The sequence below is a fragment of the Myxine glutinosa genome, chromosome 10 (assembly GCF_964187855.1).
Source record: "Myxine glutinosa chromosome 10, kmMyxGlut1.1, whole genome shotgun sequence".
Taxonomy (NCBI): domain Eukaryota; kingdom Metazoa; phylum Chordata; class Myxini; order Myxiniformes; family Myxinidae; genus Myxine; species Myxine glutinosa.
The window spans coordinates 93,374,057-93,391,262 of record NC_136270.1 but is presented as its reverse complement, the minus strand read 5'-3'; the positions used below and the strand labels follow the sequence as shown (position 1 = coordinate 93,391,262).

At 43.0% G+C, this 17,206-nt stretch overlaps 1 protein-coding gene across 4 annotated transcripts in view; it reads right to left on the bottom strand.

The window, feature by feature from the left end:
• VPS50 (VPS50 subunit of EARP/GARPII complex) overlaps positions 1 to 17,206 on the bottom strand; it is a 127,702-nt gene that overhangs the window by 87,801 nt on the left and 22,695 nt on the right. For all 4 annotated transcript variants that reach the window (XM_068126479.2, XM_068126480.2, XM_068126477.2 and 1 more), the window contains exons 10-13: positions 11,785 to 11,827; positions 11,359 to 11,457; positions 10,891 to 11,031; positions 2,023 to 2,149 (exon numbers count right to left, since the gene is read on the bottom strand). In XM_068126479.2, coding sequence (XP_067982580.1) covers positions 2,023 to 2,149; positions 10,891 to 11,031; positions 11,359 to 11,457; positions 11,785 to 11,827 — 410 coding nt within the window. The remainder of the gene's footprint in view (positions 1 to 2,022; positions 2,150 to 10,890; positions 11,032 to 11,358; positions 11,458 to 11,784; positions 11,828 to 17,206) is intronic.

The window sequence follows — 17,206 nt, the reverse complement described above, 5'->3', positions numbered from 1 at the left end:
TGTGCTGATAGTGGTCAAGATAAATTAGTGATCAAGGCAGGAAGTTCGGAGTAAAAACGTAAAGATTTTCAAGTGCTCTGCATTATTACATACCAGCAAAAGTAACAGTCCCCATTGATGGGAAACGTTAATCGATTAATTTAAACTAGTTCATGGACTTAAAAAAGGTTAATTGTGTCGCACTCTTGGTTTCACTCAGAGCCAAATCTCTGACCTACTTACTTATAATGCCCACCAGAAAATGGTGGTGCAACATCGGGCGACGGAGGTTGAATATGTTTTTTTTAAAGGGTAAAATATAGCCATTATATATTTGGTGTTACTCCATGAAGATCTGAAGTATGAAATCTACTTTAACCCAGATGATCATGTTAATTTTAAAGATGACTGGAAAGGACAATAAATAAATTGATGGACAATATTGCATCAAGAAAAGTGAAATTAAAATGCAAAATAACCAATTAGCAGCTTTTCAAAAGCAGAGCGGGAAGCCGCCGCCGTAAACGGGAGAGAATTACACAGAAAGACACCACGGTTCGCATTGTATCTATGTATATATATATAGTGTTGCGATTTATATATATATATATACAGTCACGTGAGAAAGTAAGTACACCCCATGTAAAGTTTTGACTTTTTCAACATATTTCAACATCCAGCTATTTAATCTTCATTTCAACAATATTGATAGATAAAGGTGACATAATATAACAAATATCATGAAACATTTACATTTTGTAGTCCATTGTATAATTTAAATAAACATAAATGGAAATTTCGCATGTGGAAAAAGTAAATATAGGGCATATATATATATATATATACATACAGTGCATTCAGAAAGTATTCAGACCCCTTCACTTTTTTCTCATTTTGTTATGTTGCAGCCTTATGCTGAAATCGTTTAAATTCATTTTTTCTCTCATCAATCTACACTCAATACCCCATAATGACAAAGAGAAAACAGGATTTTAGAAAGTTTTGCAAATTTATTAAAAAGAAAAAACTGAAATATCACGTTGACAATATCACGCAAAGGGTATTCATACCCTTTGCTATGACAGTTGAAATTTAGCTCAGGTGCCTCCCATTTCTCTTGATCATCTTTGAGATGTTTCCACACCTTGATTGGAGTCTACCTGTGGTAAATTTAATTGATTGGACATAATTTGGAAAGGCACACACCTGTCTATATAAGGTCTCACAGCTGACAATGCATACCAGAGCAAAAACCAAGCAATGAGGTCGAATGAACTGTCTGCAGAGCTCAGAGAGAGGATTGTGTCGAGGCACAGATTTGGGGAACCTTCAAAAAAATTTCTGCTGCATTGAAGGTTCCCAAGAGCACAGTGGCCTCCATAATTCTTAAATGGAAGAAGTTTGGAACAACCAGGACTCTTCCTCGAGCTGGCCGCCCAGCCAAACTGAGCAATTGGGAAAGAAGGGCCTTGGTAAGAGATGTGACCAAGAACCCGATGGTCACTCTGGCTGAGCTCCAGAGATCCTGTGTGGAGATGGCAGAAACTTCCAGAAGGACAACCATCACTGCAACACTCCAGCGATCTGGGCTTTATAGCAGAATGGCCAGACGGAAGCCGATCAGTTCAATCTTGGTTTCATCAGACCACAGAATCTTGTTTCTCACAGTCTGAGAGTCCTTTAGGTGCTTTTTTTGCATATATATATATATTAAGGAAAGTTTTTGAAAAAAAAATTGCTTACATGTGGCGCCATTAGTAAAGGCCATCCCAAAATGACACAACATGCGAGATGTGTACACAATCACATTGAGGTGTATATATGATGATGCATTAGCATTGATAAAATAGTACTCTCTTTGGAAAAAACTGAAGTGTTTTTCTAACATGTTTGCTGCCCAGATGTTTATGGTTGCTAATGTATTTGCTCGTGTTTGCACAGTAGAGACCAAAGCATGCGGAACCTAACTGTGCCATGGAAACGCTTACGGCTAAAAAGTGCAATTATTGTGGAATTTTGCATTGCTAGTGGAAACAAGCCAACCTGCAGTGGTGTCTCCCCAATCCTGGTTTCGATGCCAAGCCATTGTATGCCGATAACTGTGCATCACTTCCCACAATGCCTTGCACAAATCGGCAAGGCATGGAATGTAACTGTCCACAGTTACATACTGTAAAAACAGGGCAAAAAAAAAACATTTTGTAAAGCCATGTGCAATCAATTTATTGCAGATGAGAAAAGAACCAACATGGCATCCGTTTTATAAATTCTAGTTTGTAAAAGAGCTTCTAAGTAATACATGGAAAACAATAACATTAGAAAGTGAGTGAGCGAGGGTGGGGGCGATGGGAGAAAACGAAAGAGGGGGAGGGTGTGATAGAAATAGAAGCAAAGAGAGAGGGGGGGGGGGGGTAGAGAGAAATGCGAGAGGGGCACACGCATGTGTGCGCTTGCACACGCACTCACACACACAATCCCATGCTCATCCACCCAAATAAAGGTGGATAATGCAACCAAGAAGGCTATAACAAGGTATGCCCATTGCGATTTCAAACTCGAGCTAGGTTCCTCTATAGTTGCAGCCATTCACAAGTAGCACATGCATGAGAATCACAATACAAGTCTCCCCTCCCATGCTAATCAGCTTTCAGACTGCTTTCATTACCTCTAGATGAGTCATCGACAACAAAGACAGAAATGTGCACCACCGAAGATCCCAAGCATTTCCCACGTGCAATGGCAATAGCAGTCAACATGTATATATTAAAGGCCCGATTCTGTTTCACCGGAATTGGAGGGAACCACCAATCAGCTCTCAACTGGTCGATTGTGATCAGCTACGGCTCAGATTTTCAATAATTAACCATTATACTGTGTGTGTGTGTGTGTGTGTGTGTGTGTGTGTGTGTGTGTGTGTGTGTGTGTATATATATATATATATATATAATGGTATCTGTAATCTGGTTCTCCAACCTAATGAGCGGACAACATGACGTCATCGCCATGCATGTCCGCATTGCCTGCAAAGCTCCAGAGGAACCATCTAGCAGTGCGTCATTACGGATTATAACAGTGCGTCATTACAGTGCGTTACGTCATTACAGTCATTACAGTGCGTCATGTGGCAGGCGGTGCTTATCGCTCCCAGCAAGGTGCAGCAGCAGCTGTATGGGACACCTTGCTGGCGGTTCTCCACTGATGATATGAAGGTCGCATAGTGACTGATATAAAAACCGAAAGGTTCACAGAGTTACAAGTGTATGGAAGCCTCACTGCGTTGCCCTGATGAAGCCCCAACAAGGGCGAAACCAGGTCGGTAACTGTGAGTTTTGCATGCACTTGTGACAGTATCTGGATTTATAATCCGTAATGACGCACTGCTAGATGGTTCCTCTGGAGCTTTGCAGGCAATGCGGACATGCATGGCGATGACGTCATGTTGTCCGCTCATTAGGTTGGAGAACCAGATTACAGATACCATTATTAGTAACTCCCAACCGCAACCAGGTCGACTCCATATGATGAGTGGATACCAGAGATAACGTTACCGTGTGGCAGGCGGTGCTTATCGCTCCCAGCAAGGTGCAGCAGCAGCTGTATGGGACACCTTGCTGGCGGTTCTCCACTGATGATATGAAGGTCGCATAGTGACTGATGTATGTATGTATATATATATATATATATATGTATGTATGTATGTATGTATGTATATATATGTATGTATGTATGTATGTATGTATGTATATATATATATATATATATATATATATATATATATACAGTGAAACCTTGACTTACGAGTTTAATTCGTTCTGTGACCGAGCTCGTAACTCAATTTGCTCGTTTCTCAAATAAAATTTCCCCATTAAAATGCATTGAAATGCTATTAATCCGTTCCAGCCCGCCAAAAACCACACCAATTTTTTTTTAATATACAGTATATATAAAAATATCTCGCGCTTTATATTTCACCTGTATGCAGCACACAAGTTGGCAGGATGGCCTGGACTGGAGGTACGCACACTTGACTCTAAACTGTCCAGCCTGGGTTTGAATCCCGAACCAGCTATAACCTGTCATGTCGGTGTTTCACAGGCAGGGTGATTCATCAATGTGTGTACCGCTAAACTGGGCGCCCCGTTTGCGTCCCATTAGTTGTTGGATGTTAAGGATCTCACCATGTCTTCCACAAAGAGAAGGCGAGCTATCGCCGGCACTCTGAACAAGTTGTGGCCTGGCATGCTCTTCTCTGCCGTTATATACGTCCTCCTCGGCATCTTTTTCCAGAAGAGCCCTGTCTCGTCACAGTTGAAGATTTGCTGGGGGATGTATCCTTCGGCTTGTATCAGTTCGGCAAAAGTTATAATAAAATCTTCAGCTGCCTTCACATCCGAGCTTGCTGCTTCACCATGCCTGACGACGGAGTGAATGCCGGTCCTCTTCTTAAAATTATCAAACCATCCCCGACTGGCTTTGAATGACTCTTCCGATGCCTCGTCCGTTAATGTTCCCGCCGTCTGCTGCACCAAATCCCCGTAAATGTCTCGGGCCTTCTCACAGATGATGCTCTCGGTCACGGTATCTCCTGCGAGCTGCTTCTCCGTCAACCACACAAACAACAACTTCTCCATCTCTTCATGGACAGAGGTCCGGAGCTTTGAAATAATCGTAACGCCCTTGGCTGGCGTTATAGCCTTTATCGACTCCTTCTGCTTCAAAATCGTACATATCGTAGAAGTACTACGATCGTACTGCCTCGCCAAGTCGACAACACGGACACCTCGCTCATGTTTTTCGACGATTGCGTGTTTTATATCCAAGCACATCATCCTCTTCTTCTTCTCAGTACTGTCCTTGGCACTCAATTTCTTAGGACCCATGGTTAAAACTAAGAAATTTTCCAAAATAACCAAAATGCGAAAACAAAGCAGCAGCGATATACGGCAGAGATGCTTGCACGGCAAGATAACCACGTGACCGGAACCCACCTGGTGGCGGGTGGCGTAAGCTCGTAACTCAGATCTCGGCTCGCATCTCAAAGCAAAAAACCGCCCAAGCGACGGCTCGTATCTCGGAAAACTCGTAAGTTGGTGCACTCGTAAGTCAAGGTTTCACTGTATATATATATATATATATATATATATATATATATATATATATATATATATATATATATATATATATACACAGGGTGGTCCAGAAACCCTGGGCACATTTTGAAGAACGATACCTGCAACAAACATCGATGTTTATTATTGTTCTTTGGTGCAAAACAAAACATGATTACTCGTGAATGGATGTGACCACTTCAACACACACAGGCATCACGTGATACCCAACAGGGTGAGGTGAATCACGTGATATGGATCTGGGTGAGCCTCGCTCACTGTGTTGCACGTGTTTGTCTTTGCATTAGTTCAGTTCATTGTGAATTAGATGCCCTAATATGATGGAGGATATCATGAGACAGAAAATTCGTGCTGTACGCTTGTATTCTGTATCTGGAAATTCGGCTGAAGTTCACAGACAACTTGTCAAAGAATGTGGCGCCAACGCAACTGACAGAAGAACCATCGGCAGAATAAACAAGCAGTTTGATGAAACCGGCAGCATTCTTCCAAAACAGTCACCAGGTATGCCTCGTACTGTTCGAACTGAGGAAAGCAGACCGGTCATTCAACAACAACTCGACAGGAACACACCATTATCAACTCGTCGTTTATCAAACGTCACTAACATAAGCCGGTAATCAATTCGAAGAATACTAAAAGACCTTAATGCGAAACCATACAAACCCAGATTAATTCACCAACTATCTGAGGATGACTTTGACAGGCACATTGAGGCATGTGAGACATTGCTTGGGTTAATGGATATGGACAATGATTTGCAGAACAGGATATTGTGGTCAGATAAATCCAAGTTTACTTTATCTTGTTCTGTGACTCGTCATAACAGCGTGATATGGGCAGTAGACAACCCACGATTTACTGTTGAGCACAAAGTCCAGTATCAAGCTAGTGTGTCCGCCTGGGCAGGAATTTCTTCTGGAGGCATTGTTGGACCAATATTTTTCAAAGAAAATGTGAATGCTGCAAATTACCTTCTAATGTTGGAGCAGCATGTATTTCCACTCAATGATGGCTAAATGTGGTTCATGCATGATGGTGCGTCTGCTCATTATGCTGCCAGTGTACACCAGGCCCTTGATTTGAACTTTACAGACAAATGGATTGGCCGTCGTGGTCCAGTTGAATGGCTGCCGCGGTCTTGTGATTTAACAACACCCTGTGATTTCTTCCTTTGGGATTTCCTCAAACACAAAGTGTATGTGAGGAATGATACGACCATTAGAGACTTGAAACAATTCATCCATAATGAGACTGCTGCCTTAACGACTGAAACATGCAGAACTACTGTGTGTCAGAGTGTTTCGTCATGGCTACAGCTTTGCATAGACAATGAAGGAAAGCAGTTTGAACATTTGAACTGATCTGTTTCATGTATATTAGACTGATTAGACTGTTTAACGAGTAATCATGTTTTGTTTTGCACCAAAGAACAATAATAAACCAAGCTGTTTGTTGCAGGTATCGTTCTTCAAAATGTGGCCAGGGTTTCTGTTGATAATTAATCGATTTATTGATTAATCAATAAATCAAAAATACCCTTTGCAGCCAAATCACTTGGTCATTGTCATGTCCAAATATCAGCTTCCTAGCTCAAAAGGTGCCTGAGATATTGCCCAGATGAGAAAGAAAATAAATAAATGATTAATAATGAAAATAAATAAATAATAATCATAAACTAATAAAAATAATTCATCAATTGGCTAATAGAATACATAAACCACCACCATTTCATCCGAATCTGTAACAAAAAAAAAACAAAACTTGTCATTAATTGAATAATTAAATAATTAATCGATTAATTGATTCATCAATAAATCAAAAATAGCTTTTACAGCCAAATCACTTGGTCATTGGCATGTCCAAATATCAGCTTCCTACCTCAAAAGGTGCCTGAGATAATGCCCAGAAGAGAAAGGAAATATTGTCATGTGATTCCACTTGGTGAACACCACAGGGATCACAGATAGGCAAAGCCAGCTTTAACTCCAAAGGCGTTCAGTTCAAATAGCGAATTTCACTATATATATGTGCGGGAAGAAGAAAGAAGAAGAAGAAGCTGAAGCGCTTACCTGAGCGATCCCGCCGGGCAGTCTCAGACCTGCAGAAAATAAACTCAAACAAAAAACCGCGTTTATAAATGTACAGAAAATAATGAAAGTATTTATTAAAATAAATGGCGATAACAAGAAAACGCGACGGTAAAACTAAATTCCTATATGATCCTTCACACCAGACTTATAACACGGATGAAGGGATAAAAGAACGTTGGAAAATAAAAACGTGTGGTTTATTGTGGCACTTAGCTCAACTCGCTGGTGGGGTCTCGTCAAAATTGTCCGGGGCGTTGGCGGGAACCTCCCGGTCGTTGGCGGGAACCGCTCGCTCGTTGGTGGGAACCGCTTGCTCATTGGCGGGAACCGCTCACTCATTGGCGGGAAGCGCCCCTCCCCATGTAGCAGGCCTCACTGTGCGTCCCGGACAGTAGGCGTGCAGCTTGCTCGTCCAGCCGCGCCGGTAAAACCCAACTCTCGGTCCACGGCTCTTCAGCCTCAAAACCAACAGCAAGTCTAGGAACACGGCCGCTCGCAATGAAGCCTCCCCGTGCGTCCGTTCACTCGTGGCCTCGTCATGCTGCAGCGGCAAGCCGCACGTCGTTTCCACCTGCAAAACTCTGCACATCTCCCGGTGACGTCTCTGAACACGGCCGGTCCAAGCACAAACGCGCGAGGGAGGAGAACAAGGGAACCAGAGGAGAGCAACAACAGGGCAAGATCAGGGGGTCAGAGAGCAAGAGTCCAGGGTAAGAGCGGAGGGCAAGAAGAAGGAAATGTCGGTCCTCGAGTTCCTTTATCGTCGGGGTCGTGACGTCATCAGCGCTTCTCCACCAATCAGCGCGCCGCTTCTTGCTCGCCTCTGACATCCTCGGTGGCCTTTGCCAATTGGCACTCGGCTTCCTCCTCGGCCTTCCTTCCCCCAATCAGTGGGTAGCTTCTTGCTCCGCCCTGGCTAATCACAAGTCCCCGGGGTGTGTCTTCGGCCTGCCCGAGCTATGTGAGGTGATGTAGATGGTGGTGTCCATCGGCAGTGTCCAGAACTGGCTTCCGGTTGGTTTTATTGTTATTATTTAGTGCAATAAATGGGCATTTCGCACGTGTCTGTGGTGCAGTGCCAAAAGAGCCAAAAGATGATCACTGAGGTTTGACGAACAGGGAAATTAACATAATCCCGATACTAGTTAACATGCCCCATTCCTCGTAATGGAGACGAAGATACAAACTTAATCCGAACACACGGTCCAAACAAGTACTTATTACATCAAGGTTTCTACACGACATTCAGAGCACCTACGTATACAAATCTACCTTGACTAAAGTATCCCTACCCCCACAAACGTAACAATATATAAGTACTTAATTAATCGATAATAATTAAGTAACTCATCAATTAATTGATTAATCGAAAAACAAAAAATACCGTTTTTGACAAAGTACTTACTATTGTGCCCAAATTTCACCTTCCCAGCTCAAAGGATGGCTGAGATATCGCCCGGACAAACAAGAAAGAAAACAAGAAATCAAGAAAGCAAACAAACAAACAAACAGAGTGAAAACCGAGTACTCCCTTTCAGTGTGCGTCATTGCCGAGCCCCCTTTGGTGCCCAGCAATGACGTTATGCAGCGCCTGAAGATGGCATAGAAAAGGAGCGGTGTACAATAGAGGTGAAATAAAAATCGAGAAATAGAAAAGGAGGGGGGGGGGGGAGGGGGGGAGTCGAAATATGGAACAAAACCCTACCTTATATCCAAAGAAAGGTGAATATGATTTACCTAACTTCTAAACAGAGTACTAATATTGATAAGGAAATAACTAATATTGATAAGTTTGTACTTTTAGCTGCACGGGGGTGAACAAAGTCTGCCCCGCTCTCACAACCATCACTATAAATACATGCATAAAGTTCAAGTATAGGTGAATTTAAACATGTTTTAATTGAATTAACAGTAGAACTGATATCTCCAACTTAAAAGCCAACAAATAATGAATTCTTTCTCACCAATTCAAATTTTCCTCAAATCCAAAGGTCTCCAGACCATATTTGTTCCAATTAGCAAGAATTTACTGGAATGCTATTAAAATGTAATTTGTGTTTATGGCCTAAAAAGGGATCAATGATTTGATAAGCAAAATGTTAAACTAGAACGGCACTCAGTAGAGAGCATACCTCCGCCTGGTTGGCCATATCACTCAATGGTGAACAATCACTTAAAAAATTAGACTAGCTGGATCCGGATCCGGATCTTCACCAAAATTAAATTCATTCTTCCTTGTCACACACACACACACAACCTGTCGAACAAGTTTCGTCCAAATCCATCCATAACCTTTTGAGATATCCTACTATGTATCATTTTTGGCTCTATCTCCCAATGGTGAAGAATCACTTATAAAATTCTAGTAGCCGGATCCGAATCCTCACCAAAATCGAATCGTTTCATCCTTGTCACATACGCTACATCTCTGCCGAATTTTGGCCAAATCCGTTCACAACTTTTTGAGATATCTTGTTCACAAACAGACAGACAGGGATGAAAACATAACCTCCATCCACCTTTGGTGGTGGATGGACAATTTGATAATCAAATTGTATCTATAACAATAGATATTTGATTACCCAGGATAGCGTGGTCAACTAGAATTTTAAGAACTCTAGGATTTGATTTCCAGACTGACCTGTGTGACAAGGCATTTAACACTACCATTTTCTTGGAAATCTTTATAGAAAGTGAAAAATCAAACAAAGCATTCACATTACCAGCAGTGTGTGCAATAACATTAACAGAGTGAATATACCACCAGACTAGTTCAGAAACTAGATGGTATTCATCGAATACTTACCCTGCGCAGTCAACTTGGTGCGAGCCAACTCTTCTGTTTTTGAACGTTTTTTTTCTTTGATCTAATATGGCCGCCAGACCACGTGAGCAATTACATCATAAATTTATATTCTCTAATATAATTGTTGCATAGATTACGCTCAATAAATTTCAAACCGATCAGGCTAAGCGTTGTCCCTGTCAAATTATGACGTCATAATTACAGCACCAATGACATCATCAGTAACATATCTTATTCCCCAAGGGGAGTACTTGACAATGAGCCATGTTTCAATTTTTTCCATGGAGCGGTTTCGGAGATGTAGAGGTGCAACTTTTTTCAATTTTTCGAATATGGTGCCTGTACCACATAACCTATGATGTCATAATTATCATTAGAACAATTATACAGGAGCCGCTCATATTCTGAAAATTTCATGTTCATTGGACTAACAGTTGTAGAGGAATTTTTTTTAATATTGATCAGATCAAGCATTGTACTTGTGAAATTATGACATCATAATGGAGGCACCTATGACATCATCATTAACGTATCTTATTCCCCATGGGGTGTACTTGACAATGAACCATGTTTCAATTTTTTCATTAAGCGGTTTGGGAGATATAGATGTGTAACGTTTTTCCAAGATGGCGTCCGTACTACTCGACCTATGACGTCATAATTATCAGCAAAAAATATATACAGGCAGAGGCGCTCCTACGGTAAAATTTCATGTCAATCGGACCAACGGTTGCCGAGAAAATAATTTTTTAAAATGCAGACACGGCACACACACGGCACATGGCACACGTACCGCACACATACGGCACACGCATCTAACCGATTACTTAACCCCGCTTTTCACTTCGCGAGCGCAGGGTTATAACTTTGGGCAAAAGCATACCGTGCAGAGGCCTGCATATTGCAGCTTGTGGAAGCGCGTCTCACTGGAAGGTGCACACAGCTCAACATAACCAAGCACAACTTGAAATGCAGTGTTGTGAATTGCCTGTGTGAAGTGCATGTGCAGCTGATCCATCGCAGTCTACAAATAAAACAAAATGAAGTTTCGGTTAATCCCATTTGGGGAATGGAGGGAACTTTAAATGAGAGCATATTGCAGGTGGAAACCAGGAAGTAAAGGATGGCAAGTGTGTACAGCTATGTAGATGCAGATAGAGGACATGCACAACCAAATAACACTTGGAAAATACCTATAAAATATAATTATAAAGTGTAAAAGTTTTTCAATGGAAAAAGGAGAATGAAATGTGGATGTGGAGGAAGGAGAAATTAGACAAAATTATAATTGAGTAAAGACTGGTTTCCACGGTGACAGCGGAAAATGTATATACAGTCTCGCTGCATGTACCTGCGTCTTTCCCAACAGGCGGTATGCCGTCTGCACCTTGGTGTAATGTACGGTATCAAAAAGCTTGCAGGTCTTGGACAAGGCCAGGTCCAGCTGTTCCTTCACTCAAAAGGGAAGGAAACTCAATGTTAGTGCCATTGATTTAACAAGATTGAAAAGTGAAAGTGAAAAAGTGGACAAGAGAGGCTGGGAGTGGTTCGGAGGAAGTAGGAGTGCTCATAGTGGAGTGAGCAAAGAGGTGTACTAAAGCAAAGGATGAGCATCACAGAATAGAAGAGAAAAGTGAAACAGAAGTGGTTATGTATCCATCAAAAAGTAAGCGTATTTCCCAAAGCCAACATTTAACGGGCATGTGTCATGTTATTACAAAATGCCAACACATTGACAGATGCAGGGAATTATTACAGCACGACTCATCAACCTCACCTCAATTTGTTCCAATGTGTCTTGAAGCTTTGAATTCAGCTCACTGCAGATGACGAGAAAACATACACAAAGGTTACAGGTCACGAACACAAAGGATGGGTTCCTGAAGTGCAGAAGATGACATGCAGCGTGCTAACTTTGAGTAAAAGCTAATGAGGTAAGGATACACAAGGAGACTTGAGCCACCGAGAAGGCCATTTGGATCGTCATGCCTGTGCTTTTGGCAAAACCTGTCAAGTTCATCTATAAATTTATTTACTTCATATGAGGAGTCATCACATTCACACCATTAATTTAAACTAACTTAACCATCAATTCCATTTACAACTAACATACACCTCTGATTTAACCTCGAGGCCGATGTATCAAATACAGAATGATCTACTCTTTTGGAAAATTGGTTTCCTGGGGGAAAAATAACGTTCAATGAGTTCTTTAATACGTACTCTGCAGGATGGCCTAGATGTACGCACACTCGCCTCTTGGCTGTCTAGCCTAGGTTTGAATCCCAACCGAACTGTAAACTCTCATGCTGGAGTTTCACAGGCAGGTTGATTAATCAATGGGTGTGCCGTCCCTCGGATGGACGTTGAACTGGCATCCCGTCTGCAGGAATTCATTGGTGGACGTTAAAAATCCAATGGTATCCTTCGCAAAGAGGATGCGAGTCATCAACGGTACCATGAACAAATTACAAATCCCTGCTCTAACCAGCAGAGGGCATTGCATCAGCAGCACAGCCGTGCCCTCAACAAATGATGTTAACCTGTAGCCTTGTGTTGCATACGAAAGTTGAAGAATAATACATACTCTGTGTTGGTACCCTGGATAAATTACTCCAAGGAATCATTAACGTTCACATCATAAATACAGACAGACAGGTGGCTTTATGCCCTCACCTGGGGGCAGCATGCTCTGAAATGCAGCCTCTCTTGTGGCAATGTACCAGGATAGCAATAGTAGTTGGACTCGACCACATCGGAAAAGAAACTACCAGAAAGTCGAGAGGCGCGAGTGATAAAAGCCGAGCTATCCTGCCATCGCTGGATATCCTGTAACATGCATTCTTTAAAAGAGGTCTCCCATCCAAGTACTAACCGTGCTCAACGCTGCTTAGCTACAGAGATATGACTGGACAGGGCACTGTGTTCAAAAATATTGAGGGATTAACAAACATTAAAACAATGTTTCACAAAATCCTTTCCCTCTTCCTTTACCAAAAAAAAGGTTCCTGAAGAAAACTTCCTGAAATTTTGGCAGTTGTACCATTAGGTTCTGTGATAACCAATAAATGAACTATTTAATAATTAATCTAAATGCTCATGCTTATGCATTTTATCAAACACTATGGTATTCCAAACAACAAAGTAATGACAATACTGTACACATTCTTGATGAAATAAACCATTTTAAATTATTTCCTTTAAAATTTCACAAAAATATTAAAACAAAGTTAAATACCAAGTAGCCTCCAAATGGAGGTATGGCGCCACCTTGTGCATATAAAGCGTCATTATGTTCCAGTGAAAAAAATTCACGAGATAAAATTTCAGTATTACAAAAGAAACACAAAGAAGGCAATTTGGCACGTCATGTGTACATGGTCCCGGTGTGTACCCCGGTTTAGAATAGGTACACCGTATCCCTGCGTGTCGTAAGAGGCGACTAAAAGGGTTCGCGCCAGGAAGGGCATCCGGCCATAAAAACATTGCCTCAAAAAGAGAACCATGACAATTACGACTACATATGGGCAGGGTACAGCCCGAAGTACCCCGTGGGGGACCCCACTCCCTCTCGTCAAAACTCAAGGTGGGGACCCCGATCGAAGCAAGGGTGGAAATCATTCCATTTATGACGACGAAACGTCTGATGCCCGACGTGGAGATCGGTTTCTGAGATTTGGGACATGGAATTTAGGGACAATGACAGGGAGATCAGGAGAAGTGGTGGAAGTATTGGTCAGAAGAAGAGTGGACATATGTTGTGTGCAGGACACGAGATGGAAGGGAAGTGGTGTGAGAATGGTGAAGGGTAGGCAGGGACAGAAATACAAGTTTGTGTGGCAAGGGTGCCTGGAGGGCGTGAATGATGTTGGTTTCCTGTTTTCTGAGGAGTTTGTAGACAGTGTGATGAGTGTGACTATAGTGAGTGAAAGGTTGATGATGGTGAAAATGATGATTGGAAAGCTCTTGGTGAAGATCATCTCGGGATATGCTCCGCAGGTTGGTCGGAGCGATGAAGAGAAGGACAAGATCTGGTGTGCGATAGAGAAGCTGATGGAAAACGTGAAAGATGAGGAAGTTGTTCTGGTAGGAGGAGACCTCAATGGACATGTGGGAAGGAGTATGGATGGTTTTGAGGGAGTTCATGGGGGTTACGGATATGGTGTGAGAAATGGAGAAGGTGAAAGGATTTTGGAGTTTGCTGATGGAGCTCATTTGTTGATTTGTAATACTCAGTTCCAGAAAGAGGATAATAAGCTTGTTACATACACGTCAGGTGGGTCGACGACAACCGTTGACTACCTGCTGGTGCATAGGCGAGATAGGGGGCACCTCCGGGACACAAAGATGATCCCGGGGGAGGAGGCTGTTTCACAGCACCACTTGGTTGTCTGCGACATAAGGGTGAAAGGTGCGAGGAGAGCTCGGCGGTTGAAGTACCAACCGAGAATGAAGGTGTGGAGGTTGAAAGAGGTGACAGTGAGGGAGGCATTAAAAGAGAGGCTGAGTATGGTGGAGGATGATGTGGTTGAGCTTGAAAGTGGGTGGATGTCAATGAAAGATAGTCTGTTAGGAGCCGTTGGTGAGGTATGTGGATGGACAAAAGGACCACCGAGGCACTCGGAAACATGGTGGTGGGATGATGAAGTTGGAAAGAAGATTGACGAGAAGAGGAAGAAGTTCAAGGAGTGGCAGAAGGCGAAGGGTATGGGAGCAGAAAAGGCAGAGCATGAAAGTTATAAGGCAGCCAAGAAGGCTGCAAAGAAAGAGGTAGCAAAGGTGCAGGAGGGCATGTAGGAAAATGTTCGGAAAACGCTTGGATTCGGAAGAGGGTCAGAGAGCGGTATTCAGGATTGCAAAGCAGATAGCGAAAGAGAGGTGTGATGTGATGGGGGTGAGTTGCTTGAAGGATGAAGTGGGACAAATCGTTGTGGACTCAGATGAAATTAAAGGAAGATGGAAAAGATGTAAGGAAATACTGTTGAATGCAGAGAATGAATGGGATGGCAACAAAGAGAGTAACCCAGTTTTAGGACCGGCAGAGAAGATAACCGAGAAGGAAGTTGAGGAAGCGATAAAAGCAATGAAGGGTAGAAAAGCGGGAGGGCCGACGGGAGCTGTGGGAGATATGTTGAAGGCAGCGGGAAATTGGGGTGTGAAGAGAATGACAGAGATCTGCATTCTAGTGGTTTGGAAACTGAGTACCCTCGTCCCTCTATACAAGGGAAAAGGTGACCCTCTGGACTGTGGCTCGTATCGAGCGATAAAGTTATTGGAGCATGGAATGAAGGTATTGGAAAGGGTGTTGGAGAGGAGGATAAGGAAGAATGTGAAGATTGCCGAAATGCAGTTTGGATTTATGCCAGGAAGAGGAATGACAGACGCACTTTTTATTGTGAGGCAGTTGCAGGAGAAGTATATGGAGAAGAGGAAGAGGTTGTTTCTTGGGTTTGTTGATCTGGAGAAAGCATTCGATAGGGTTCCACGTGAAGTAGTGACATGGGCATTGAGGAAGTTAGGAGTGGAGGAATGGTTGATCAGAGCAGTGATGGCAATGTACAAAAGAGCGTGCACAGCTGTAAGGACGAAGGACGGGAACAGTGGTGAGTTTGAGGTGAAGGTGGGAGTGCATCTGGGGTCGGTACTAAGTCCACTACTATTGGTAGCTGTGATGGAGGTGCTGGCTCAGAACGTAAAGGAGGGTTTACCGTGGGAGTTGTTGTATGCAGATGATCTGGTGTTGATTGCAGAAAGTATGGATGGACTGAAGGAGAAGATGAACAAGTGGAAGGAGTGTATGGAGACAAAAGGTCTGAAGGTGAATATCGGAAAAACGAAGGTGATGGCAAGTGGTAAAGCATGTGGTGAGGTGGAAGAAACTGGGAAGTGGCCATGTGCTGTGTGCAGGAAGGGTGTCGGAGTGAAATCCATTCAATGTACAATGTGTGCTGAGTGGGTTCATCAAAAATATAGTGGTGTGAGAGGGTCATTAACCAGTGTGCCAGCTACATTCAAATATAAGGTGTGCACAGAAGGAGCTGCAGATGGAGGAAATGTTGAGTTGGATCTTGGAGACGGCGTGAAGCTGGAAGGTGTGAAAACATTTTGTTACCTTGGAGACATGCTGAATGGAGAAGGTGGATCAGACTCGGCAACGGTTGCTCGAGTGAGATGTGCATGGAAGAAGTTTCGGGAACTGAGTGGCGTGCTGACGAGGAGGGGAGTGTCATTGAAGCTGAAGGGAAAGGTGTATGTTGTATGTGTGAGAAGTGTTATGATTTATGGGAGTGAGACATGGGTAATGAACGTAGAGCAGCAACGAAGGCTGGAAAGGGTGGAAATGCGAATGGTTCGGTGGATGTGTGGAGTATCGTTGAGAGAGAGGAAGACAAATGATGAATTGCGAAAGATGATGGGAATAGAGCCTGTGATGGATGCTGTGAAGAGAAACAGGTTGAAATGGTTTGGTCATGTGTTGAGGAAGGATGAAAGTGACTGGTTGAAAAGAGTGATGGAAATGAATGTAGAAGGAAATAGAGGAGGGGGAAGACCGAGAAAGACTTGGCGTGTGAGATGGTCGAAGAAGAAATGCGGGCAAGGGGGTTAACAAGGGGAGATGCAGAAAATAGGGCAAAATGGAGAACATTGTCATGGGGACCGCAAGGCTAACCCCCGCTCTTGCAGGGAAAATGGCCTTAAAATGCCTGTTGTGTTGTTGTTGTATGTGTACATGGTTAGAGAATAAATGGAACCGGGTTACTGGCATAACTCTTCGAGCATCCTCGCCAAATTGGGGAGGTCAGTGGTTCAAACCACAACTGAGTCATATCAAAGACTATCAAATGGTACGTGCTGCTTCCTTGCTTGAGGCTCAGCTTTTTAAAAGGACTAGGGCATGCCCGTACGTGGGTGCAATGCCCGTACGTGGGTACGTGGGTACGTGGGTGCGAGTACGGTGACAATCCCCCCCCCCCCCCTCTATTTACATGAAATGGTTTGGTTCATGAAATGTTTTGGTCCATTCGCAACGCCAAAGCGAACGGCGAACGCTTTACATGAAATGGTTTGGTCCATGAAATGTTTTGGTCCATTCGCAACGCCAAAGCGAACGGCGAACGGCTTGCGAGTACAGTGACAATCCCCCCCCCCCCCCCCTCTATTTACATGAAATGGTTTTTATTAGTTTTAAAACATAGTTT